Raw genomic sequence first — 25500 nt, 5'->3', positions numbered from 1 at the left:
ACAACTAAACACAAGCACAAATCACAATCACAGCAAAATAATGAATTTTACGTGATTCAGCAAGTTTCCTACGTCCACGGGGAAATGAGGGGGAAGTTCTTACTATTAGAGATGAAGAGAATACAAAATAGGGTTACAAAATTACTCAAAACCCTAAAACAAAGCTCTCTAAATCTCTCACCAATATCCCACAATTGGATGCAACAATCATCTCTCAAAGACTACTCAAAACATCATTGCTTAACCTTAATTAATTAGGTTAGGAATATATATCAACTCAAAACAAAACGGAGCAGAAAACAGATTCTGGCCTAATCCCGCTACGCGGTTTACCGCCGAGCCCATCTCGCGGTCGACCGCCGAGCCTAATCCCGCTACGCGGTTTACCGCCGAGCCCATCTCGCGGTCGACCGCCGAGCCCATCTCGCGGTCGACCGTCAAAAGTCTAGAGACCAAATCACCTATAGGGTTTAGGCGCGGTCGACCACAGAACCCATCACGGTTGACTGCCAAAAGTCCAGAGACTTTCCCCTGTTGCATGCATGTTTACGGTCGACCATCGCGTCACCCATGGTCGACCGTCGCGTCACCCATGGTCGACCGCCAGTCACCTAAATCCTATTCTTCGTCTTTTTCTACAGTCTTCGTCGATGTGTCGCCATTTCTACATTTGAACCTTAGAAATTAGGAGAGTTGAGAAGTATTTAATGGGTTTATGAGAGTTGAAAAAGGAAATAAAAGAGCAAATTAGATGTAAAGAGAATTAAATGAGAGAAACAGAGGGGTAGACTTGGATTTTTTTAAAGGGGGCTACATAAGTATAGAGGGTATTTGAGAATTTAGGTTTAAAGACAAATATGCTAAGTTGATTGGGTCTGAAGATCCAAAGAAACATAATTAGGTTTAAACATAAACCATGATAAACCTTTGGATCTAAAGACAGAAGCCCCTTATTTTTAAACCCAATTTGAGCATTTGACCCCTTTATCATGACATCTTAACTAATATTATTGTAACAACCTAACAATATATAGTAGTTCAGATCTAACAGTAACACTTTACTAAACTCTATAGCATATTGTAACACAAATTTGGGATATAAAAGTAAAAAAAAACCATGATGGATGTTTTGTGTGTATGAATAATTTTGGAATCATGCGGATTTAGAAGTAAATAATATCATATCATATTATACTTCATATCATATCATACTCCTTAAAGAGTGTGAGTTTAAGAAACAACTTTCCATTGTCAATATTTTCCTTAATATCTATATTCTAATCTTATCCTAATTAATAATATATATTCAAATAATTCAAAGGTAAAATATTTAACCAAAATTTGACATGAAAAGAGATTAAGCAACGAAACTAATTTTCTATCATATTAGAATATGACACGTGTCCAACTAACTCGATCTTCCTAATAATTATCATTAAGTTAAATCTATTCACATCCACAATTAGAAAATTCTATTTAAAAAAAGTCAAAAATTCTAATAATAAACTTTTGTTAATTCTAAAAAATTTAAACTATCCACAATTAAAATAATCTAAAAAATTGTAATGCGTCCCTCCTTAATTATTTTAAAAAGTAAGTTTTAATAAACCTCTCGTAATTTTAAATTGAGCATTAAACTCGAAAAATATTTGTAATTCTCATTAAATCTTCGGAAAGTTTGATAATTTTAGAAAACACCTAAAACATTTTTATTTTTTGCACTTAATCTCTAAAACACCATTACTCCAAAATTTATATTAGCTAAAATTAACCCTTAAGGATATTGTATACCCCTAAAATCATTCTTATTTGCAATTTAACCGATTAATATATAAACAACCCTATACAATATGAAAACTTATAATGGCTACCTAAAAAATCTAAAATTACAAATAACAAGTAGAAAATTTTGAAAGCTACAAACAACCCCATTTAAATTCCTAAAAATTATAGAAAATCCATAGACAAATCAGGATAAATCATTGAAAAAAATGTAGGCCCTAAAAATATGAAGTTACAAAAAACCCTTTAAAAGATTAAAATTGAAAAAGGTACTGGTAAAATTATGAATGAACCACAAAAAACATAAATTACACACAACCTTTTAAAAATTCAAAAAATACAAACAAAGCCCTTTAAAATTTGAAAATGACAAACAACTCCTAAAAATTTAAAAATTCAAACAAACACACAAAAAATGAAAATTATAAAAAATCCCATAAATAGTAAAATATGATAAATAGCATCCTAAAATATTTATACTTACAAACAGACCTATAAAAACTTGAAAAACATAAATAGACCCATTAAATTAGAAAGCTACAAAGAAACCTTGAAAAAAATTACAAAAACAACAAAAAGTATAAAAAGTATAAACAAACCCCTAAAATTTTAAAAATTGGAAACAAACCCCTTTAAAATCCAAATAATATAATCAACCTCTTGAATATTCTAATAATTACAAACAATCTCTGAAAATCTAAAAATTATAAACATCCATTTTTTGGGTTTTTGCCAAATGTTATTGGGTTTAAGTGAAAAAAATGTAAAATTTATTAGGTTATTTGGCTTTAATCTGTTCATTTGATTACATATGAACTAATTATGTTAGTTTTGAGTGTTTACTAGCAAAATTTCTAGCAAATTTAGTGAGAAATTTAAAGATATTTAGGATTTAGTTCCAAATAGTAAACTTATTGGAGTTTTAATGAATTTTACTCATATGTTAATTTTGAGGGTTTCATGAAATTGCAAAAAAAAAACCTAAAATTTTTTAATTTCAAAAAAGACTTTTAGCATTCTGAAATTATAAATGAGCCATGAAAAATTCATAAATTATGAACAACCGATTCAAGATCTAAAAAGTACAAACAACCACTTTAAAATTTAAAAGTTACAAACAACACCCAGAAATTAAAATTTCAAACAAACACATAAAAAATATTAAAATTAAAAAAACGCGAAAAACTTATGTCAACTTAAGTGGACGTCCACTGAGTTTCTTAGTCATTGATGATCACTTGATTAAGCTACATTGTGGATGATCCGCTCCGTTGAACTTGATCTACATATTCTAAAACCCTAAGACATCAAATTTGAGGTGAACCCGTCGTGGTTTGACCCTTCATACACTCGTATCAATTTTAACGGTTTTGAATGAATAGAACTTTTTACATGGCTCGACGGAGGGTCAAACCACGATGGGTTCACCCCAAATTTGGTGTGTTGTGGTTTTAGAATATGTAGATCAAGTTCAACGGAGCGGATCATCCACAATGTAGCTCAATCAAGTGATCATCAATGACTAAGAAACTCAATGGACGTCCACTTAAGTTGACATAAGTTTTTCTCTTAAAAAAACTCTAATTTAAAATTAAATACGACAACTAGTATCCTTAAAAAATTAAATTGTAAATAGCCGCTAAAAATCTTAAAAACCATATACATACCCTTTGAATTAGAAAATTAAAAATCTCAAGTAAATTACAAGAAATACCTCAAAAAGAAATAAAACGCACAAAGAAGCCCCGAAAAATCTAAAATTAGAAACAAATCCCCTTAAAATCTAAAAATTACAATCAACCTCTTGAAATTTTTAATAATTACAAGCAACCCTCTGAAAAAATCTTAAAGTTGTAAATATCCAGTATTTGGCATTTTTTTGCCAAAAAATATTAGGGTTAAATGAGAAAACATAAATCTTATAGAATTATCAAGGTAACAATGTTAATTTTCTGGGTGTAAAGTGAGAAGAGTTCACGGGAATTTCTTAAAATTTTAAACTTGTGATAGGTTATCTATAATAAGTTCAAACATGAGGGGGGAGGGGGGGTTCAAATTAAAATAGTTGAAGGGAGTTTTCTTAAACACACCCTATATTTGAGGGGATTAAACAAGGAAAATTTAAGAGGTTATCTCAAATTTTTATAATTAAGGAGGATTATCTACAATACGCTTAAACTTGAGGTGATTTTCTCATATTAAAAGCAGGGGGTTTCTAAATTTAATCCATGATTTTTGAGATACAATATCAAAAAATCCCCTTGAGTGGTGATTATCACTCTCCCCTTTCCCCCCCCCCCCACACACACACACACATTCAGATTTTGTTAGAAAACCCTATCAACTTTGAGATTTTATCAAAATATCTCCCTAAATTTATTGCTTTAACGAGGTTTTCAGATAAAATCTCAAAGTTAAAGGGGTTTTCTTGTAACCCCTAAACTAATAGGATTTTCTAATATTTTCAAAGTTATGCGCGTTTATCTGATTAACATCTAAAATTAAGGGGAGTTTTTCTGATATTTAGTGTTTAAAACATTATACTTTGTCCATATATTTATCTTTACTAACACGAGATTATTTGTGGAAAATTTGTAGTAAAAAAAATGAAAGAAAAATTAACTTGTATTCTCTCGATTTCAATTATAATTGAATTTCTTGATTACAAAAGAGAGGAGAATGATCTTGATTCTCCCCTTTGTTTAATTCTGGGTTCTTCACGGTGGCGATGAGATGCCTCCCTCGAATGCTCGCATCAAGTTCGCTTCTCGTTGACGATCCGACGTCTTGTTTCACTAGAACGTGATCTTCTCCTCACGATTTGACATTGTGAAGAACTTACGTGGCAAGTTTTAGAACTCTGAACGAGTTTGAAACTCTATGAGAGAGTCAATTTAACCGAAATCGGTCTATAAGCCAAGGATGAAGAAAACTCCTATTACTGATCTCCAAAGCTCCAGCAATTCCCCCCAAAGATCTCTTCTTTGCTGCCAAAAAAATGATGAAAGATCCAGCATCCGAACTAAGCTGATTTCTTAGTTATTTATAAGAGATTAAGGGGTGTAACCGCCCCCTTAATTCGCTCCTAAGTGGGGCTAATGAGATGTAACCGCCCTTTAAATCACTCCTGAATAGAGTTGTGATCCCCTCAGATCGTGGGAAACGGTTTTGAAACCGTTCAGCTCGTGTTTGAACGAGTCAAACGCAAAATCCGTGTTCTGGTGTGAATTCTGCATTCAAATGTAGTATCTGGAAGCTTGAACGCAGTGTCTGAAAGCTCGGACGCAGCGGCTAGAAGCTCATTTGGCTGTTTGTTGGAAGCTGCGTTTGGCAACGGATGAAAGCTGCGTTGGCAGCTTTCGGAGGCTGCGTTTGCGGTCGATTATGAGCTGTGTTGGCAGCTGGATCTGAGCTGCGTTTGTAGCGTTTGAAGATGAATGTGAGGTGTGTTTGCAGTCAGGTTTGACCTGCGTTCGCAGTCGAATTAGTGTTGTGTCTTGATGATGGTACGCAGGGAGGACTTCCACGTCTTGGTTTGAAGAGACCATCGATTTGTAGTCTCTTTCTGTCAGAGCGTTGTAAAGATCGTCATTTTGTAATCTTTGCTTTAGCTCTTTGATATATGAGAGTCGTCAGATTGTAACTCCCGATGTTGATTGTGAAGGTTATTGATTAGAGCTTTCATCAGTTGTTGTGAAGGTCGTCAGATTGTAACCTTCATCGATCTATGTGAAAGCCTTCAAATTGTAGCCTTCTGAAAGTCGTCAGATTGTAACTTTCATCATCAGTGTTTGATGGGGAATCTATTATGATTTTTAGATAGCCTACAGAGATATATTATTTGCTTAATAATTTACTATATCAAATAGGAAAGATGCAGCATATTGCTATAAGCAACCAACTTAGAGGAAAAGATTTTTTTAATGGATGGAAAGGTAGTTTGAAAAGTGAAAATCTAGATATTTGGGCTTTCGAAATGTTTGATAGGTGTGTTAATTAAAAAGATTTATGTGTGTAAATTACTCAAATAAGTACTCTTAATTTATAACTAAATTATAATTTAATGCATTCCATTTTAAACATTTTTGTCTTTTTCGATTCCATACTTTGCAGACACACGTGAAAAGAGGTATAAATTAGTTTTAGCAACATATTTAAGTTTTTCTGATGTTTTGAATATGAGATGCTCAATATGTATCATTTTAAAGTATTTAGGGTCTTCATCAATTGCGAGTCTTTGATATGTTCAATAAATATGTTAATTAGAAATAATTATGTGAGTAAATTTACTCAAATATGTATCATTTAAGTTTTTCTAATATTTTGATTATGAGATCTTCACAATATATATCATTTCAAAAGATCTAGGATCTTGATCACTTGTAATTATTTTGACAGTCTTGAATTAGAATAATTACATCACATGAGAATAACACTAGCCACCAAGTACTAAGAAATAGAGATGAGCCCTAATAGATGGTGTAACTGATGCAATTAAGGTAAAAAAAAGTTTTGAATTAAAAAGTAATCAAATGGGATAGAGAACGACACTTAAATAAAGAGGAATCTGATACTCACTAAAAAAACAAAAAATAAAAATTACTTAGAGACATGATCTCTCCAATCATGTGAAATAGTCAAAGTTAGCTATAAAATAATGTTATGCCTCAAAAAATAATAAGTCACTCTACTAAGAAAAGGATACATAATAGCATGAAGTATATAAATTATCCATTTCATAGCTTGCTAACTTTGACAATCCAGAACATAAATAGATAATTTATAAATATATTATTTTGGAAAAATTCTAATAAATAAAATTGATGTTTATTGGTATATCAATTTCCTTAAGGTTCTATTACCCTCATGGTACACCACATTAAAGAGGAAATTATTAGATCATTAAATTACAAAAATTAGAATATTATACTATGAATTTGTGCAAATTATAAGATGACGACATAGGATTATGGTGAGAATAAAATTATTTGCATAAAAGTTATATGTTTTTTCATAAAAAGATTTTGACCTTCATGTACTATTTACCATAAATTGTTATTAATGCGAATTGACCATGAAATTTTGACTTTGGTCATGGCAACTTGAATAACTTTAATTAACTATATGAGTATATGACAATAACTTATTTTACTTTTACATATGGAAATAAATGAAATATTTCACTACCGATTAAGTAAGAAATAGATCCAAAATAATAATGATGATATTTAACCACGTGCAATGCACGTACATCTAATCTAGTCATACTCCATTTAAAAGTACGAGTTCGAAAAATCTTTTCAGTGGTCAATATTACCCTAAACTTTTTTTAAATATTATATTGTTATCCTAATTTATTTTAGTTATCTTATCTTCTTTAAATTGGTAATTAAATAATTTATCCTATTTATAATGATATTTAACATGTTATTGGATAAAGGAGATACGTTTGATATAATTCAAATCATTTACTTATTTTATTTTGTAGAGAAATCTATAAAAGCATATGCTAGCGAGCACCTAAAATTTTTTTGACTTTGTAAAATATATCCTCCAAGTTTTTTAAATTACAAAAACACACTTACAAATTTAAATTTTTATTAAAACATATTGAAAATTTTAAAATTTACTTATTTCAATTTAGTGAGAATTTTGAAAAATATATCCTAGCTAGAAACTAAAAGTTTTTTGACTTTGGAGAAAATATCTTGTAAGTTTTAAAAATTACAAAAATACCACTAAAATTTAAAATTTTTAAATAACACATTGAAAATTTCAAACCTATAAATACACTAAAAACCTACAAATAACACAAACAAACCCTATAAGTTTAGAAATTTGTAATAAACACTAAAGTTTTTATAAATTACAAATTAAAACCCTTAAAATTATAAAATTTATAAAAATACTAATAGTTTCCAACCTAATAGTACATTAAAAATATAGGAATTGTAAATATCCCCTACATAATTTATAATTTATAAAAAACATCCTTAAAGTTTGTAGGCAATAAAAATTGCCTTTAAATCCTTATCAGAGAAGTTCAGAACAAAACTGCTAAAACCTCACCCGAAATAGCAAAAGAGGGGAAAACGCAGATATCTCCCAAACCGTAAGGAATTTGGCGAAACGGAGGAAGCGAACCGAAGCCTTCGGCTGGGTTCGGATGACTCCATCTCGTCGAGATAGGCGATTTTCATATATAACTCGTCCAATTCCGACTTACGGTTTGAAAGTTACGGCTTATTCTTCAATCCATGCTCAGCAGCTCGCCTGCAGCTCGAATCTGCCTGCAGTCCCAAATCCGCTTGCAGACCCAAGTCTGCCTGCTCGTCTGCAGCTCGAAATTCGCCTGCAGTCTCAAATCCGCCTGCAGACCCCAAGTCTGCCTGCAGTCCCAAACTCGCCTGCAGACTCAGCTCGCCTGCAAGCTCGCCTGTAGACCCAAGTCTGCCTGCAGTCCTAAGCTCGCCTGCAGACCCAAGCTGCAGACTCGCCAGCTCACTGTCAACTGCCCACTTGGAGTATGGGAACAGTTACATCAGTGGTCAAATCCCACAAATCAAGGGAGAGGGCACAGTACCCCAAGACCGTCAAGCGGCCGCTCACAGTACGAATGATTGGGCAGGTGTCAAGTCGACCTGAACATTCATAAATGCAGCTCACCTCGGCTGTCTGAGTCAAGAGCCGGATCCGCTAGCACCCGGCGAGCTGTCCAAGCCTACTCGAGTACCAGGAACCCGCTTTCCCACCTCTCTCGGCCTGAAGAGAGAAGACACGGTACTCCAGGCCCGTCGAATGACTGCTCACGGTACGAGTGATCGGACAGATGCCAGATCAACCTGCGCGTTCATAAATGCAACTTACCTCACTTGTCCAAGCAGAAGGGAGGGCCGCCGGCGCTCAGTGCGTTGGCCATATCCACTCGAGTATCTGACAGCCGCTGTCATGCATACGAGGAGGGGCTTTCCCATTCCTAAGTGACATGATGTAAAACATGGCTCCTCGAATGACTGCTCCTGTTGCAGGTGAACAACAGGACGTCTCTGAATGACGTGTGGTCACATCCCATAATTCAAGGAGCAGTCAAGCTGTCTCCCTCACATGGTCAAATCCCATGAATCAAGGGATGACCCATGTCATCCCTTGCCTACTAAAACCCATTTTCAGCCAGCATGAAAAGGGGGATTGGCTGTTGCATATTCTGCGGGCTAATCTCCCAAAGGTTAAACCTGGACCTTTGCCAAAGGCTCCCTCGTTTGAGAACTGAGGCTCCGGCAGCAACTTCGATCGGATCGTCCAAGGGAAGCAGACTCGGCGCGAGCACCGAGCGAGGCGTCCTATCGCCACCAAGGAACCCACGTTAAACAAGGAGGGCCTTCCCTCCGCTTCTGTTGTAAACATTTGATTTATTAGTTTGTAATAAGCCTTCTTATCAATACAAACGAAGTTCCCTGTTTTCGGGAGATCAAAATTTACACCTACAAAGTTTCAAAAATTACAAAAAACTCAAAATTTAAGTTTTATAAAAAAATACCCTGAGAATTGCAAACTCATTAGTAAATTGAAAACAAAGGAATTATAAATAGTCTATAAACAATTTACAATATATAGAAATGGTCTATAAGTTTAAAAAATTAAAAAAACCTGTAAAATTCATAATTTAAAAAAAACACCATGAGAATTTCTAAACTATAGACACTAAAATGAATATACAAACTTACTAACAACCTCTAAAAAAATAAAAATTTACAAAAAATATCATACCCCCTTTAAAGTATAGGTTTACAAAATACTTTTCATTATCAATATTATCCATAACGTTTTTTAAAAGAATATAACTAATTAAAAATCTATTAAATTCAAAATTTATAAAAAAAACACCCTTAAAGTTTAGTACATTGCAAATTACCCCTCTAAAGTTTGAAATTTTTTCAATAATTTTTTGCAATTCCTTGATTTCAATGTAATGTTTAATAGTTTTTTATATTTATAAATTAAAAAAATTTAGGGTGTTTTAAAAAAAGAACTTTGACGGTATTTATTTTGTAGTTTTCTAAATTTTCATTGTGTTTTCAGTGTAATGCATAGATTCGTCAATTAATAATGATAATGAAGAGTAAGTCATTCTTAAGATGTATTAGACCATAGTTACATGCACATCACTCTTCCTAAGTAGTATAGTTTATATATTCAAATATTTTCAAATAGTTGTATCATTGTAATAATATTATTATTAGGGAAAATTCTTCATGAACTAGTATGTTCTTTACAATATATAAGCTATGCACTCTAAATTCTTGTGTGTTTTATAGAGCCAAAAAGTTTGAATACAAGCCTCTAACATTTTTCTCTCGCAACAGCAAAATTCACTTAGCAGATGTGGATATTTCAGATGAGCTATATGTCCTATATGCAATACATTAATTACCCTAGGCAAGTAAGTTATAATAGCATTTTCTTTCACATCATTTGGAGCAAGATATGATAGGGACCTTGTATCAAAGAAAAAACAAAATTTTATATTTAGAGCACATGAGAAAATATATCATAATCTCCCTTCTCTAATTTCGCAAAAAAATAATTCTTCATACTTTTAATTTTATTTCTTTGATACGGAGAATGTTGAACCATACCTTGATGATATTATTCTTTGTAATTTTTTTCAAAGAATAAAAGTTAATCAATTCTTTAAGTACAAGTGTTGATCCTCAATTGCTTATCTATAATATATTTAAGGTGTTTGTAATTTGCAGTTTTACTTTAGTTTGGTAAAAGTTTATTAAAGTTTTACTTTTATCAATCCCACAAAACACTTTGTTTTCTTTTTTATTTTTATTCTACTTTTATCAATTTAAATAATTATGATATTCAACCACGTGTATTGCACGCGCATCTCAACTAATATGAGTAAAAGAGTGATAAGGAATAGTAATAATAAATCCTAATTATTTAGCTCTATTGACTCAAAAATCAAATAGTAAAATCTGTATGGCTTTATTTTTTGTATAAAAAATTCGATCCATCTCTATAGAAAAATACAAACATTGATCTGCGTAATGGTTAACATATGGCTACGATATACATTGACTAATTGGGTTGTAAAGTCCTAATAACAAAGATCGATTTGTTTTTGAAAGAAACAAAGATCAATTTATGGTAATCTATTTGAAATATATAATTGAGCCACATTATTTTATACTAGAAAATCTCTATATATAACATATCACGTATGCTAGTCATTGCTGTAGATTCGAGGTGGAGAATTGTAGATTCGGCGAGTGTATGGAGTTGATCATTGAAAAAAGTCGAAGAGTGCTTTTGGGCGTCTGGCGGTCGACCGGTGGTGGAGCTGCGGTCGACCGTAATGTGCACGCAGATGTATTTGTGGCTCTGGAAGTTGGGCTGTCGACCGGACATGGAGCGGCGGTCGACCGCGTTTTGTCCTGAGAGCTGGGTGAGCCTCTGGACTTTTCGCGGTCGACCGCACATGGCGCTGCGGTCGACCGCGACTCTGGTTCGGGTCTGGGTTCTGTTTTCAGACCCGTTTCGTTTGACTTTGGTATAAATACCCAATGGGTGTTTTCTAGGGTTGACAGGCAAGGGTTTTGAGCTGTTGAAAGAGGTTTTCTTTGGGCTTCTATTCTAGGAGTATTTGGAGAGATCAAGAGTGAGTTGTTGTGGGTTTTTTTGGTGAGAGATTGTAACCCTAGTTTGTTCCTCTTGATTTCTAATAGTGAAAACTCCCCCCTCCTTGCCCCGTGGACGTAGGCATCTTGCCGAACCACGTAAAACTGGTGTTTGATTGTTTGTGCTATTGATTTTGGTATGTTGGTTTATCTTTTCTCGGCGATTGGTTTGGATTCTCGAGGCACAACAATTGGTATCAGAGCTCCGGGCTACGCTTGGACTATTTTGGAAGAGTAGATCGCTTTGGAAGTTCATCTAGGGCTTCGTTTGGTGATAAAGGTGGGATCTTTTCGGTAAAAATCTCGTCTTTTTCGGTTTGGATCTATTTCTCGTTTGTTTCCGCATTGGTTTGGTGGTGCTTTGAGATATATGGCTGAAAAAGAAGGAGTTGTGGGCAGTACTTCCGGCGTGAAGACCGTCCAAAGCTTGAATATCCACTCAATGAAGATTGATGTGGAAAAGTTCAATGGCACAAACAATTTTGGACTTTTCGTTTGCATTTGAAGAGGAGGCTTTATCGCTTCCAATTGAAGAAGGGGACATCCATTAGTGATCACATGAACCACTACACGAAGCTACTTGCAGATTTGGCGAATGTAGATGTCATTGTTGAAGACGAGGACAAGGCATTGTTGTTATTGAGTTCCTTGCCCGACGAGGAATATGAGACCTTCGTCCTCACTCTTATTAATGGAAAGGCATCACTTTCGTATAGTGAGGTCACCGCAGCCCTTGTGAATTATCAACTTCGAAAGAAGGACAAGGAGACTTCCATCGAGCCGGTTGCTGGTGCATTGGTTGCAAGAGCTAGAAGTCCAAACCGTGGAAGAAGATCGCAGTCTAGAGGGGGGCATCCTGTAGTTGGTAGGAATCAGTGTGCCTTTTGTAGAGAGGATGGACATTGGAAAGCCGAATGCAAATGCAAGCCGTGAAGAATAAAGGGAAAGCTATTCAAGCTTCAGAGGTAAATGTTGCCAAGGCTAGTGGCGATGTTTCAGATTCAGATTCTTCAGGCTATTCATGCCCAGCTCTTCCGTCAGTTGATGTTGCCGACTCCACCGAGTGGATGTTGGATTCTGGTGCTACGTACCACATATGCCCTAGAAGGGATTGTTTCTCCAGCTTTCAGGAGATGGAAAGAGGGGATGCTGTTCTCATGGGTAACGATCACAGATGCCCTATTGGTGGTATTGGTACCGTTCAGATTCAGATGAGTGACGGGATGATCCGGGAGTTGGCTGATGTGAGGTTCGTTCCTCAACTGAGGAAGAACATCATTTCACTTGGGGTATTGGAGGCATCAGGCTATAGGGTGACTTTGGCGGATTCTCGCTTGAAGGTCACATTGGGATCCATGATTGTGATGAAGGGAGTCAGGCGGAGTAACTTGTATTATCTACTTGGGAGCACGGTAGTTGATAGGGCGCTGACTACTTCTATGGCTAGACTGTGGCATTGTTTGGTGCTGGGATATATTGTTGGTTATACCGTGCACAGATTGTTGAGGAGTGCTATGACCTGCAGATTGAAGTCCTGTGAGCACATTGGTATGAGTGAGAAGACCGAGGTGGAGTTCAGCACTTCTATCCATCGATCGAGGGGTCTTATTGGAGGTGTTCAGTCAGGCATTGGGGGGCTTTCCGAGGAGGCATCATCGGGAGGTAATCGTTATTTTGTTTTCTATGTTGGGGATTGTACTAGGCATATTTGGGTTGTAACCAAGTCCCGTTGGTATAAAGACCTAGTAGTCCGCAACAGTTGGAGGAGGTGTATGGGCAGAAAGGTTACCAGTCGTACTTGTTCTAGTAGGAGTCCTTTCTTGCATTGGTGCCGAGCTCATGGCAGTTGGAGACACGTCAGATGAGAGGAGACAGTGGGGCGACATGATGAGATGGCGGATTTAGTGAGCCGTTCTTTTCTGGAGGAGGATCGGCATTGGTTGTCGAGCAATGGATCTGGTATTCAGCCTTCGACAGGTTTGGGTCATCTTATGAGGTTGCCGACTGCTGCGTATAGAGTTGTTAGATCTGGTGGAGCTGTTTCAGATTTTGGTTGGCGTCGGATATTGGGCTACCCAGCACTTGGTCATATCGTGGATGTGAGTTTGGATCCGATTACGCATTTGGGATTCAGGAGTTCATTCGGCTATTAGTTGGGAGCTTCCGAGTTTGGTCTGAGCAGGTTTGTCACTTTGGACTCTCGGCAGGTAGAGAATATTGATCAGATCAGAGGGATACCGTAGCGGGTGGAGGTTGATACTACTCCACATTGGGTGAGGATTTTCTCACATACTCCAGGTCATTCTGCATTGGTTGGGATTCCAGCTGAGGTGGCACAGCGTGGGAGTTATTTATTTATGGGTGCAGATGATGAGGTGGTTGATTTGGATGCAATTGGTGGATATGTTTTGGATACGGCCATTGTTTCATCTCAGGTGGAGGTGTTGGACTATTTTTAGTTTGGGGCCGATGATGATGCTATCAGCTGTAGGTTGGATTGAGGGCCTTTGGAGGCCATTAGGTGAACTACGTGAAGGCTTGATTCCTTGGAGAGGATACGTAGGCAGTCAGTTTTCTGATGCAGCCGATTTGGTGAGCGACATCGACATTTGGGGTGAGTGTTCGCACTCCCATTTGAGTCTCAGCAAGTGAGACATTTGGTGTAGTCGGTGTAGGCTCAGTTCGATTTGGTAAGTAGACACAGTTGGTTTTGGGGTTGAGTGTTCGCACTCCCGTTTGGATCTCGACGTGTTGTGGATGGGGTCCGTTGTCATGAGTCCATTACCATGGCATACTGGATGCAACAGTTGAGGCATTGGTTTGATCGGTGTCGGCTCAGTTTTGGGAAAACGTTCGCCGAGATGGAGAATTGTAGATTCGAGGTGGAGAATTGTAGATTCGGCGAGTGTATGGAGTTGATCATTGAAAAAAGTCGAAGAGTGCTTTTAGGCGTCTGGCGGTCGACCGGCGGTCGAGCTGCGGTCGACCGTAATGTGCACGCAGATGTATTTGTGGCTCTGGAAGTTGGGCGGTCGACCGGACATGGAGCGTCGGTCGACCGTGTTTTGTCCAGAGAGCTGGGTGAGCCTCTGGACTTTTTGCGGTCGACCGCACATGGCGCTGCGGTCGACCGCGACTCTGGTTTGGGTCTGGGTTCTGTTTTCAGACCCGTTTCGTTTGACTTTGGTATAAATACCCAATGAGTGTTTTCTAGGGTTGACAGGCAAGGGTTTTGAGCTGTTGAAAGGGGTTTTCTTTGGGCTTCTATTCTAGGAGCATTTGGAGAGATCAAGAGTGAGTTGTTGTGGGTTTTTTGGTGAGAGATTGTAACCCTAGTTTGTTCCTCTTGATTTCTAATAGTGAAAACTCCCCCCTCCTTGCCCCGTAGACGTAGGCATCTTGCCGAACCACGTAAAACTGGTGTTTGATTATTTGTGCTATTGATTTTGGTGTGTTGGTTTATCTTTTCTCGGCGATTGGTTTGGATTCTCGAGGCACAACAATTGCCTCTAAGATTCCTATTGTTATCTGGTCTTAAAAAACCATGAGCAAACTTTAAAACAATATAGACAAAAACATTATTTGTTATAGTGGAAATCTTTGGTGGCGTGGTTCATTAGAATTGAGATAGACGATAAGGATATTGAGAGAATTGAACCCCTTTTAATTACCATCTAATTGGAGACAATCCGCATATCCAACTATTATTTTTGCGGTAAGAAAATATATCTCATTTCATGCCTTTGTTAGAGAAAAATTACCCTTGATCAGTCTAAATTTACACCGACATATGCATTTAACTTTACTCAATTGTCTATTATTGGTAGTAAACTTATATAATATTAGACTGTCATATTTTACATAAATATTAATGGGGTTATCTTATAACCCTTTTATGTAAACCATAGTCATTTCGAAGTTACACATCACAGTATAGGAAAAGATTTAGACTGTTTTATGTGTTAAGGAAAAATTGGGCGAGCTCTTAGCTCATTTTTAGCTCTAAAGAAAGAACCAGGGAACTAGCTAGATTTTTATGATGGGTTCCCAATGAGAACCCGTATGAAGCCGTGGTACTCGTGAGGATTAAACTACCCTGGTAGATTTTGGACACGTAAATCTCAAAACGTTGAGAACAATCACTATGACGATTAAACCACCAAGCAGCTAGATTTTTCTTTTCTTTCCCTTCAACCACTTTGAGCCCTTTAATCTTAATCCCTGATTTGAGAGAATTGAACCCCTTTTAATTACCATCTAATTGGAGACAATCCGCATATCCAACTATTATTTTTGCGGTAAGAAAATATCTCATTTCATGCCTTTTTTAGAGAAAAATTACCCTTGATCAGTCTAAATTTACACCGACATATGCATCTAACTTTACTCAATATTTGTCTATTATTGGTAGTAAACTTATATAATAGACTGTCATATTTTACATAAATATTAATGGGGTTATCTTATAACCCTTTTATGTAAACCATAGTCATTTCGAAGTTACACATCACAGTATAGGAAAAGATTTAGACTGTTTTATGTGTTAAGGAAAAATTGGGCGAGCTCTTAGCTCATTTTTAGCTCTAAAGAAAGAACCAGGGAACTAGCTAGATTTTTATGATGGGTTCCCAATGAGAACCCGTATGAAGCCGTGGTACTCGTGAGGATTAAACTACCCTGGTAGATTTTGGACACGTAAATCTCAAAACGTTGAGAACAATCACTATGACGATTAAACCACCAAGCAGCTAGATTTTTTTTCTTCTTTCCCTTCAACCTCTTTGAGCCCTTTAATCTTAATCCCTGATTTGACTAAACATCTCCATCGTCGAATGTAGATATTATATCACCTTCTTTTTTATCTTTTCTTATCCTTCGCTTTCCTCCTCCACTTTCAAATCTTTAGTAATGTGTATCTACGTCAGCAAAACTAAGAATTCTCAAATTTCAGGAGCACGTGAAGATGGAAAACATATTATAGCTGAACTGTCCGTACAAAATCATATGTATAGAGAAAGAGAAACTTTACATGTTCCTAATTACTAATATTAAAATTGATGATTACTAATCATTCTTTTTTGTTGTAACGTGTACCACATAATATTTTACTAACTAATAAATTTAATATTCATACTGACATACACGTCTAAATAAATCTTTCCTTTCTAAATAATTTCCCATAGATTTTTCTAAATGCATGAGCATTTTTTTCCTATATTTGTCCCCTACATTTTAAAAATTTTGAAATTAATCTCTCAAATCACTAAAAACACTTTTTAATCCCTAAAGTGACATTTGCCCTAGGTTAATCAAGGGGTTAAGAGACCTCATTAACTTGTCGAACACAAAACTTTACAAAAAAATAATGTGAGTTAACTCTCCATAATTTACTAGACACAAAAAACACTAAGGATTAAGACAACCCCTCTAAAAGTGTTAAAATGAGTTAATATCTCAAAGTGGGTTTACTATCACTCCTCTTTAGGCGGGTTAAGAGACTACTCTTTTATTAATTATAAATAAAATAGTCATAATTATTATCATTCCCAACCACTAAAATGATCACAAGGGTTAAAATAAATCTCATTTAACAAGTTAGCAACTTAACCTTGTTAAAAAAAAAAAAAAATTTGGTTCTACAGATGTTGAATTCCTCACGTTGGAGAGCTAGGGAATGGAAGGAAATACAGTTAAAATTTGCTTGTGAGGAGTCAGGTGCATGGATGGGAGTTTACCGATATATAATCTCAGTTTCAAACTCTTTACCTTGAGATGTGCATAAATACTTAGAAGATAGTTGTTCTTCCTGTTAAGCTCAGGTTTTTCTTTGAGCTTTGTTGCTTTTCAGTTTGTTAACTCATACACTTTATGAGTTTCTTGTTTGTATATACATTTTTTTTCACATTTGGTGGGGAATAAAATTTCTTCATTTACCAAAAAAAAAACTTAACCTTTCACATTAACAAATAAGCTAACTATGTTAACCTTCAGCTAATACCTCCTTAATAAGGCTTTGCCAAATAGGACCTAAGATATTATTAATTATTACAAATCACTCCCTTCATTAGTTATTCCATCTAAAGTGCCAATTCAATTTGGGTTAGTTATTAACGATACATGATGAATTATATTTCAATCCTCAATTAGTCTTCCCTCCAAACCTAAACCGCGCGCCACCTCAAAAAAAAAAAGGTACTAATTGAAAAAAAAGAACTGATATATAGAATTTAAGTGTTTCTATAGAAATTCCAATAAGTTAAAGTACTAATTTTAAAATATTAACAGTTTAAGAGACGAACACATAAAAATGCCCCTTAAGTCAGATTTGGCTTAATCTCTCCACTACCAAAAATGAAGTGCAAAGACCACTACATCAAATATAACAAGACTTATATAGTGAATGGTTATAATTTATTCCATATACAACAATTACCATACCCACATAAATTGCACTATTTTCCTTATTTACACTCAAGAGTAAATCATAATCAAACCAGCACACAAATTAACGATTGTGATATAGTAGTGATTTTCCCACTGTATTGTTTTACTTTTTTTTACAGTAAAGAGGATCCGAATCCTCTTAAATCACCAACCTACACTCTTAAACGAGCGTCCTTTACTTTCTTAACCTGGAAAGAAGCCTCTAGAACATGCCTTACGATTCCAATCATTTCATATCCAACTTTGTAGGGCAGCCAATAGAATGAGAAACACCCTCCAGATACTCATCTCATTTGTGTCACAGAGTTGCAGAGTTTTACCAGTGACTTGTGAAGATGGAAACAAAGATCGAATCCGGAGGAAACCACCAGAAGTAGATAAAACGAAGGATATGCAAATCGCATGTAAAAGGGCTTGAATTTATTTGGGTATAAGCTTTGTGAATATGTAATTTTTCCCAGGGAACAAACAATTACGTGTGCAGGAGCCCACTTCTCTTCCACAGCGGAAGCAAAAGGATTGACAGGCTACCCCCACTCCCCTCCTTGGATAGGACCTCAACCTAACCCTAATCTGCGTCTAAGGTTCTAATTTCTAAACCCTAACTGTATAACCTACAAATAATCATTAAGAGGGTACTAGAGAGATTAATTAACAGAAATTTTATAGGTAACTAACCGTGCCTTAACTTTCCTTATTTGAAAAAAAAAAGAGAAAGAAAGGAAGAAAGAAAGAAGCCTTTAAGAAATACAGTGCCTTAACTATCTCTACGCGGTTGCCCTAACGAAAAAGAAGATATAGGGAGAAGAAAAAAGGGCAAGAGCAACCTATATCAAGAATGACAAGAAGAAAACAGATCGTTAAAGAGGGGGAAAAAGAAATCCCTAGGCTACGTACACACTAGCTAGCAATTAAATAAGAAAAAAAAATGAAACAACTCACCATTTCCCCCCTTTTTAATGGCAATCGATCGAGGGCAACTAATTAAGAGAACTAGAATCCAATAAGGCACGCAAATTCATAGCCTTAATGATAAATCAACTTCATTAGCATCTCTATCATTAGCATCAGACCTTCTATAAATCCCCACTACCGCATTAGCAGCCGCCCCTTCTTTCCTCTGGCTCGAGCTCCGCTGAAACCTCCCAACACCACACAAATAATCCTCCCTCCGCCTCTCCATCCCCGATGGATTACTTAGCCAGCTGTCACCAGATCCCTCGCAGTCCGCATTCGATGCTGAGCGCGGTCGGATAACATTATCCATCTCTCTGCTCCTCTTCGCTAGGCTGCGCTCCAGCTTGTGTGCGTTCTGGTGTCCTCCAAGAGCTTGGGCGCTGTAAAAAGTCCGTCGGCAATAGTTACACGAGAAAACTCGTTATCTGCAAATAGAAAAGATAACTATCATTGGGTACATGTATATTAAACGTGAAGAAAGAAAATACCGTTGATGCAAGAGAGAAGAGGCATTCTTTTTCGAACAGGAAAACTTATTTTGAAGGGGGAAAATAAAAAAAGAAAAAGATCCCAAAAAGAAAACATGTGACAGGAAGAAACTCTGTTGCTAGTAAATCTAGATGCATTAGTTTCAGAAGCTACAAAGCAACATCAAGTTCGCACGTGTCATTACGAGATCAATTCAATCATTAGCCATCTCTCTGCTCCTCTTCGCTAGGTTGCGCTCCAGCTTGTGTGCGTTCTGGTGTCCTCCAAGAGCTTGGGCGCTGTAAAAAGTCCGTCGGCAATAGTTACACGAGAAAACTCGTGCGTGCTCGGGACGAGGCCAGGGCTGCAGGGACAGGTTAAGGTTGAGGTCCTGAGCTTCATGGCCTGGTTGAAACTCCATCAAGCTGGGGGAGATAACGAGGGTTAATGTTATGTTTCTTGGCTTATAAAGAAGATATAGGAAGGTTGTAGCAGCTGCAGTGGTCCAGTGTGCCTGCGGTGCTGCATAACTAATTATTTGGGATTAGGAATTGAAGGAGGGGGATGACAGGCATAAGGTCTTGTGTCGTTTCCATTTATGTCGTGTTTGAACGATTCGTGTGTGTGTGTGTGTTGGCACGTGTGCAATTTGCTTCTGATCAAACGCAAGAATGCTGTGGAGCGGTTTACTGTAGACGGCCCTAGACAATGCGGATGGGCCTTTCATTTGGGACTTAGATGCTGTTAGTTCTTAATGAGGGTAACAAAACACTCTAATATTGATAATAATTTCAGACATAATTTCATCATCTATTATCCATGTGACTCTTGCATCCCTTTAATTTTTATTGAGGACAATAGTACTGAACTAAATAACTATGTTTAAATTAGCGGCTCTATATTTGTTCAAACACATCTTAATTTATTTCCGGTGTTTATTATTATCAGTTTTTTTTCTATATATTATTACGATTTACAAAATCCTGTAGTGTGACTCGGCAAGAGGTTAAAAGAGAAGGGTTAAAGAGAATAATTAGCTGATCTAAACTATATTCTTGTTTTTTGGGTAACACTAATCTAAGCTATCTTGAGAGGGTAAAAATAATTAATACTTTTGTATTGAATAGTTAAGAAGGAAAACTAATTTTTTATGGTTGATAAAAAAAAAGTATTAAGGAGAGGTCAATCCCCCTAATTTTATTTAAAAATAATTTTTTTCCTAATTTAATTTAAGCAGGAAATTTACTATTAATTATTCCATTAAAATAACTTCAACTTGAATTTGTGCCCATCTGAATTATACAAGATTTATCATATCACAGTGTTATTTAATTTTGAGAAATAAGGTTGCCATTCAAGAGAGAGAGAGAGAGAAATAAAGTTGGGATATGGAAAGGAAAATGATAGGGGCATATCCCCAACCACGACCTCAACCACACTCCCTCTCTCATTTGCTACATTGCACCGGGCTTCACATAGGATTTTAAAAATTTAAAACCCCATATGGGGCCCGGTGCACTGTAGTAAATGAGAGAGGGGGTGTGGTTGATGGTGTCACATCTAGCATATCAGCGCATGTTTGTTACGTGTATATAAATAATTAATCCATGAGAATAAAAATAAAAATCAATTATCTACTACATTTATCCTTACGCCTAGAGGATCCAAATAGGGTAGGCATGGGTCAGGTCAGACTTGATCCATGAATCAGCCGTCAGTTTTGGGTCCAACCCGGTTCAGGCCTGGTCTGGGTGGGCCTCAGTGAGCGAGGTTGAGGACTTTGTTCCTAGGTCTGAGGCTACACCGAGCGCACGGCCCCCAGTCGTCATGGTGATGGGCCGTCACTAACCCAGCCCACGCAGTTCGGATCGTTAGTCAGGCATTACTCTTTTTTCCATTCAATATTTTTCTTTTCAAATTTTTTGCTATATTAGTAGGTATAGTTTAGAGAGGACAACTTGTATTTTATCTTCTGAAAGTCTGAACCCTACAAATTTCCAACTGGTGATGGAATTATATCAAATGATAAAATATTCACAATAATTTAAGTATTTGAATAAATAAAAAATGATTTCAAATATTAATCAAAATACTGAATAGAGCTTAGAAAATCTCTGCTACTACTAAAATTACAACTCAAACACTCAGAGGTTTCAATTTTCAATTGTGTTACTACTAAAATTATATCAAAATGTCTATCACCTAAGGCGGATAAAGCTGATCTGGACCGGTACGGGTTGGACATAGGCCGTGCTTACTTTTTTGTCCACGGGTTTAGAGTGGAGCCCAGCCCGACCCACGGACCGGGTATATCATGAGCCGAGTTGGGTAGACCGGGTCGGGCCTTGATCCAAGACAGACTAGGCCGGTTCGGCCCACGGTTCAAATTAGCCCACACCCACCTCTAGATCCAAATTGGCTGTCTTTTTTTGGCTTCTGCTTAAGTTATATGCCTCAGGTTCTCTACGCATCTTCAGTCGCTATCTGTCAACAGTTAGCAAAAGTGAACGTATACCAAAGGCTAGAGGAGGTTGCATCTCACTTATTATGCTTGTAGTTGGAGAGAGGATCCGCTACAAGAGACGTAACTTTTTTCCTTTGTCGCATAGATAGAGACTCGTACACTATATAAGATGGGGACCCGGACCCCACCTTCCCCCACCCGTGCTGCTAATAAAATAATGGGATATAAACTCCGTGTTTGATTGATAATAATTCGTCAAATTATAGGTTAATTTTTTCATAACGTATGTTACTTTCAGAAGGATATGGAAATGGAATGTATATATGTTACTTTCAGAAACAAAGAAAAAAGAGTTAGAAACTCATACGTACACATAATTTTGAAGTTCAGATTTCTCACATCAGTACGTAATGGATGATCCACGCATGAAACTATCAGAAATTCACGTCATCGCGCGTGCTATGATCTTCTGCAATCATATGCTAAAAAGGATAAAAGGGTACTTATTAAAGGATGATTTTTTAGGGTTGTGAGCTATTTTAGCCTTTTTTTCAATCACGTGCTTGGAAGGTGATACAATATTACACTTGACGGTGTTATTTCAGGAGGTTAAAGTAAAAATTCTTCAAGGGTTTTAGTGAAATAGAAGAAATTTTGAAAGGTTAAATGTGTAAAACCAATCGAAGTTCTTAGGGTATGGGAATTAAAACGGTAATGAGATCATCAGGAAACACCCCGAAGTTTTTTTAATTAACCTTCTCAAATAATCGTAAGATTTTTAATTAACGTATTGATACATTCAAGTGAAACAATACGTTTCTAACTCAAAACCTTATTCAAGGCCATGAGGATCGATGGTCTTCTTTGTTGTGGATCGGAGCCTACAAAAGTCTTAATCGACTTGAACAAGTTGTTAAGATACTACTAATTAAGATAAACACAAGAAAATATACATGTATGTGTGATTGACAATTCGAAGTCCAAAGTTCATGGATGAAGAAATTAAGCTCATGTAAAGAGAGATTTCCCATCAAGTGCATCAAAATTGAACTCTAATTCGGTCATTTACAGCCATTTAGCTTAGTATGGCTCGCTGGTCATTAGTCATGGGAACAATAAGCTCCACGAGAAATTTCGGAATTCAAGCAAAGCTCAGTTTATAAGGAATGTTCTTAATTTGTCTAATCAATTTTCTTATACACCTAGTAACTTAGACTTTCAAAAGCTTTTCCTACTTTACCACGTACCTCTAGCCAGCTGCCTAAAGTGGTAAGAAGTTGAATCTAATCCAAATTCAAATATAATTTTCTTGATTCCAAATAGAAAGCCTCTTATCTGATCTCGCAGGGCACTTCATTTCATCATCTAATTAATTAAGACGAGTGAACTGAAGAAACACTTCATTTCAATATTCTCATATCGCATACTCTTCAATTTTGCTTGAGTGAAATCTCTTCAATTTTAGTCAAGCTTAATGTTCGATATTTGTTCACACTGTAGTTCTTTTTTTTGGTAAATGAAAATTTTTATTCATCAACCATATATGAAGTTATGTACACCTCAAGAAAAATCTCAGCACATTTGTTGATGAGAGCTCAAAACAGAAACAAATACACTCCTCAAAAAACCTGTCAATCCCAATTAGAGGGGATTGTAATAAATGATGGTAGAGGCTTCAAACTTTATGACATTGATCAAGTGATCCGCACTATTCATCTTCTGCGTAAACAGCCTTGCATTCCTCTCTCTCCATATACAGTAAATTGAAGCTGTCAAAACTAATCCTTTGAGCTTGATCTGTAGAGCTTTACCTCTCAAACTTGAAAACCACCTCCAAATCTGACACCAGTTACAGGATTTCCTTTTGAAATTCATCCTGTCCATGATTGAGTTCCATATGTAGGAGGAAAAATTGCATTCAAAGAACAAATGGTCTCTCGACTCAATATTTGTCCCCGTGCACAGACAACACAGATTAGCTCTGATTATACCTCTCTTCAGGAGTCTATCTTGAGTGAGAAGCCTATTATGTATTGCTAGCCAGCTGATGAAAGCATGTTTGGGCACATTGAGACCACCCCCCACACAGTTTTGTGCCATGGTACAGAGTTAGTAACTGGGGACAATTTTTTGTATAATGTCGACAATTTTGGCTTTGATGAATTCTTGCAACTTGACATGATTAGGGACTTGACATTTTTAGCTCCACCTGATTCAGCCATCACCTTGTTTCTAATTCTAAGTAATTGCTTCCACATCCACGAGTCTCCTGATCTTGCTTCAATCTGCCAGACATCTCCATGTTTGAGATAATTTTCATGGATCCATTTAATCCAAAGAGATTCCTTATTCGAATGTATGGACCATATACTTCTTAGAGCAGAAGCTGTATTCCAGATTTGAGCTAAAAAAATCCCCATGCCACTTTGTTTCATCCCTAAGCAGGCTTTTTCCCAAGCTACAAGAGACATCCTGGAAGTATGTTCATCTTTTCCCCACAGAAAATGCCTACATATTTCATCTATCCTGCGAAGAACTTTTACAGGTAAAATGTAATTCGATGTCCAATAGATAAGCACTCCAAAGATCACACTTTTAATAATCTGAAAACTGCCTGCATATGTTAGTTTCCTGTGCTTAGTCCATCTTTGAAGTTTTCTTGTGATCTTATCAAACAGGGGGAAACAGTCACTATAGGATAATCTTTTTGTAATTAGAGGAACTCCCAGATACTTTATAGGAATTGACCCCTCTGCAAAACCAAGTATATTTGCAATTTCCGCTTTAACTGAGTCCTCTACTCCTCCATAGAAGATTGAGCATTTATCAGGATTTGCTTCTAATCCAGATACTTCACCAAATGATTTAAAGGTCTGATAGAGTTTTTGTACTGAATAAGTTTCCCCTTTTGCAAATAATAGTAAGTCATCTGCAAAAATCAGATGAGAAATCTAGAGTTTCTTGCATTTATGATGAAACTTAAATGCTCTGTCTTCCTTTAATGTGGCCAAGCTCCTAGACAGATAATCCATTCCCAGGATGAAGAGATAGGGAGAGAGTGGATCTCCTTGCCTCAACCCACGTTCCCCTTTGAAATATCCATGGAGACCACCATTGAAAGAGATAGAATACTTAGGAGTTGTAATGCAGACCATTATCCAATTAATCATAACTTTAGGAAAACCCAGGCCAGTGAGAACAGATTGAATGAAGCTCCAGCTTATAGAGTCAAAAGCCTTCCTAATGTCAATATTGATCATTGCTCTTGGGGAGATATGTTTCATGCTGTAGCTTTTAACAAGTTCAGCTAGCATAGTGTTGCTAGTTATCTGCCTCCCTTGTACAAAAGCACTCTGTGCTTCATTCACTAAGCTACCCATTACAGATTTTATTCTATTTGCAATTATTTTTGATATGAATATGTAAATACAATTGCAACAAGAAATAGGTCTAAAGTCTGATGGGGTTTTTGGGCATTGTACCTTTGGTATAAGAGTGATTGAAGTTGAATTTGCAATCCCCAAGAGCTTTCCAGTCTTGAAAAAAAAAATCTTTGATGGTCAAAGTAACCTCAGCTCCAACTATATTCCATGCAGATTTAAAGAAAGAAACACTGTATCCATCAGGCCCTGGTTATTTATCCTCAGACATAGAGAAGATTGCAGATTTAATCCCCTTATCTGTAATTGGATTTGA

At 36.4% G+C, this 25500-nt stretch overlaps 1 protein-coding gene across 1 annotated transcript; it reads right to left on the bottom strand.

The window, feature by feature from the left end:
• LOC109842288 lies at positions 23841-25184 on the bottom strand. Its single transcript, XM_020411185.1, has 2 exons — positions 24887-25184; positions 23841-24733 (listed from the first exon to the last, which is right to left on the bottom strand). Exons 1-2 carry the CDS (start codon positions 25182-25184, stop codon positions 23841-23843), a joined length of 1191 nt encoding a protein of 396 aa, XP_020266774.1.

The sequence above is a fragment of the Asparagus officinalis genome, chromosome 5 (assembly GCF_001876935.1).
Source record: "Asparagus officinalis chromosome 5, Aspof.V1, whole genome shotgun sequence".
NCBI classification, from domain to species: domain Eukaryota; kingdom Viridiplantae; phylum Streptophyta; class Magnoliopsida; order Asparagales; family Asparagaceae; genus Asparagus; species Asparagus officinalis.
The sequence above is the reverse complement of the archived record's forward strand: the minus strand, read 5'-3'. Positions and strand labels throughout refer to the sequence as shown.

What these genes read in the sequence shown, in the direction of transcription:
- LOC109842288 (XM_020411185.1), bottom strand. Translation starts at nt 25,184, where the DNA reads ATGGGTAGCTTAGTGAATGAAGCACAGAGTGCTTTTGTACAAGGGAGG. An exon ending in TGGATATTTCAAAGGGGAAC is followed by an intron (nt 24,734 to 24,886) that starts GTGGGTTGAGGC and finishes TGATTTTTGCAG; the next exon opens with ATGACTTACTATTATTTGCA.